General features: G+C 31.0%; 1 protein-coding gene across 1 annotated transcript in view; it reads left to right on the top strand.

The window, feature by feature from the left end:
• Positions 1 to 365: 365 nt before the first annotated feature.
• LOC106457698 (acyl-protein thioesterase 1-like) overlaps positions 366 to 3,398 on the top strand; it is a 30,534-nt gene continuing 27,501 nt past the window's right edge. Inside the window, 1 exon segment of the mRNA XM_013917145.2 lies at positions 366 to 574. Within this exon segment, the coding sequence (XP_013772599.1) occupies positions 503 to 574 (72 nt within the window). The 5' untranslated portion in view covers positions 366 to 502.

The following is a 3,398-nucleotide window of genomic DNA, read 5'->3' on the forward strand; positions in this document are numbered from 1 at the left end:
GAATTTAGAATTTCGAAAATTTGCTTTATGTTGCTAGCTAATCAACGTACTAACTTAGTAACAAAGCCTTAGTATTAACAAATAAAATATCTAGACTTGAAGTAATCTATTTGAAGAAAATGTAAGACTTGATTTTGTAAAACAAATATTAATTCGGCATTTTTTTGCACGATGGACGCTTCGGTAAAAAAGCCAAAAGCTTCCATTTAAATGGGAGAGTGTATTTAACATATAGAATAGTACGTGAATATTTTATTCGTAATAACTTACCTGCGTTGTGAGTTTTAAAAAACAAGACAGGGTTTTATTATAATTTATTTATAACAATTTAATCACGTGAAGTGTTTCTAGAGGGCGATAAAATAGCTTCTCCTTAGCATTGAAAGCACATAGTTTAGAGAATAAAGCACTTATATTATTTGTTGTACGAACTGTACGTTTAGTTTTTATTACTTTTTTCATAATATTGATAAAATTCCTCGTTGTGTGAGCGTAGTCGTGTATGGGAGCGAGTTCGTCTTCGAATATGTCTTCGCCAGTTGTTATCTCAGCAACAGCAAAGCACACGGCTACGGTAGGCTTAATCAAGTTAATGAATTATTGTACTTTTACTGTTTTAGCCCCCTTTTTTCAGAAAAATAAAACGAATGTCGCTTTCTCAATGATTACATTTACAGATAAAGATAAACTTATGTTACAGATTAGGTACTTCAGACATTAGAATTTAGAGTTAGAAGTGGAACGTGGCGCTATTGTAATTCCCTCAAAAGTCAAACTCAAAGTGTCAAACATAGAGTATAGATGTTATAGTTATAAGTTATATTTTTAATTTTTCATGATATTAAATACCCAAAAAGAAAAAAAAAACTGAAAACGAAGAACAAATACCTCCTAAAACTAAAAGTTAAAAGAAACGTATATATAATTTATGATTTTTTCCGTGTTTTTATTTCATTATAAAGTAGGAAAAAAACTAAAAGATGAAAAAGAACTCATTATGTTTCTTATGCTCAAATTTAATTTCTCCAATGCTCAGGAGCTGATAACACAGAGTGATCAGATGGGAATGGCTGATAAATACTAATATAGTCTAATACTGTAATTTAGGAGCACTTCTAGCTATAAATCTAAGTTATTTATAGACAGTGTATTTATTAACTTATATTAAAAAATTATACAGCATGACAGTTAGACTTGTATCTTCAGGTCAGACCTGATTAAACTTTTTTTTTTTTTTAAGTCTGTAAAGGTTGTCCATACAACACGGGATTGTATCTTTACAATCAGTTACTGCTTGTTAACGATGTCATGGAAGTGTGCAGCACTTAGTACATTATTCAGGGGATTTTAAAAGAAAATTACATTCCAAAAATTACTCTTAATTGTGTAAGAAATCAAATAAAATGTATATATGAAATTAAATTTATTTTTACTTAATAACTTTATTACTAGTTCAGTAGTTGTGTAAAATGAGGATGGTAAAGTAAATCAATGCAAAAAAATAATGACAGTATTTAATATAATATCTAGTGACAACAAGGGATTTATTGGTCCATCTAGGCTGTCCCATCCACTAAACTGAACTAAAACTGTTAAAAAAAACAACCCTCAAAAACAGCCTTTATCATTCATATATTTATCAAGTTTTCTCTTTAAACTCAGTTAAATTTACTGCCTCTACAACATCTGAAGGCTACCCATTCCAAAGGACAACCACCCTGTTAGAAAAGTAAAAGTAAAACTGTCTTAGATGGAGATGACTCCAATCCTGCCAAAATTTGTATTTGTACCCAATAGTCCTACCACTCTAACCATTAACTATGAAAAAAGATGATGCATCAACACTATGAATTCCCTTAATAATCTTAAACACCTCAATCAGGTCCCCTCTAACTCTTCTTTTTTTTTTAGAGAAAACAATTTCAGAGATGTTAAACTCTCCTTGTTTGACAACCTATTCATCTCGGGTAACATTCTAGTAACCCTCCTCTGAACCCTATACAACAATTCAGTGTCCTTCCCAAGACTGAACATAATACTCCAATTGTGATCTAACTATTGACCTATACAATGAAATTATAACATCTTTAGACTTTTCAGTATTTCTGTAGATACAATCTAAAATCCTATTTGCCCTACCACTAGCAACAGCACACTGCTTGAAAGACTTAAGAGACTGGTCAACCACTACACCAAGATCCTTTTCTTCCATAACACTGTTAAGGTTAATCCCACCTAAATCATACTTATAATTCAAACCATGATAACCCACATGCATTATCGTGCATTTATTATAATTAAAACCCATCTGCCATTTATTTGCCTAACTCACTAAATGATCTAAATCTTCTTGTAAAGCATCAGCATCTTCACAGTCAGCAACACCCAAGAACTTAATGCCATCACCAAATGTAAGTAATTTATTGACCATTCCTTCATCTGTGTCATTGATAGAAATTAAATAAAGGTCCTAAGACTGAGCCCTGAAATATCCCACTTGTGGTATTATTACAATTTTCTGAACTCCATTTATCCTTCTTTAATCTTCACAATTTTTTCTTACCAAGCTCAGAATTAAAATCATCTTATTCAATCTTTTTTCCATCTATCAACTGTTCAAGATGAGAAATATTGCTTAAATCTTCATTAGTAAAAAGTGAAGAAAAAGCAAAGTTGAATAACTCAGCCATCTTGTAATCATCATGTATGAGTCTTCCTTTATCATAACTCAAAGGTCCTATTCTCATTCTAACATTTTGTTTACCCTTAATGTATTTAAAGAAATCCTTGTTATTAATTTTCATATTTTCAGCCAACCTTTTTTCATACATCCTTTTTGATGTCCTAATTTTGTGTTTGACCAACTCTCTTGATCTTCTAAATCTCCTGTCATACCGGTCAATTTAAATTTCTTAAACTTGTGATGCTTTTCCTTAATTTTATCCCTTATACCGTTTGTGAGCAAACCTGGTTTTTTACTTGCAGCCTCCCTTTTCTGAGAAACATTCTGTTTCAAAAAACATACACTGCAAAAAATACCATGTCATGAAAATGCTAAAAAAAGTATAAAAAATACAGTAGCTTCCTATGTCATCATTTCTAATCATATGGTTACCATATGGCTAGATAAACAGGTCTTGTTCTTCATTTTTAAATGCTAGAACAAGACCTAGTTCTCTAGCCACTGGTGCCATAATTTCTTTCTCAATCTGTATTTGATTTTTTTGTTTATTTTCACTCTGTTTTAATTATGAAAAAAAAAGGAAAGAAATATCAAAATATACTTTGTTTCCTCCCTATCATGACAGGTCACGTGTCAAAGGCCCTGTTATCACATTTGTTGACGTGCATTCAAAATTTTATTGAACTGCTATTTTATGAATTTATGTCAATAAGTT

Source organism: Limulus polyphemus, unplaced genomic scaffold (assembly GCF_000517525.1).
Source record: "Limulus polyphemus unplaced genomic scaffold, Limulus_polyphemus-2.1.2 Scaffold362, whole genome shotgun sequence".
NCBI classification, from domain to species: Eukaryota; Metazoa; Arthropoda; class Merostomata; order Xiphosura; family Limulidae; genus Limulus; species Limulus polyphemus.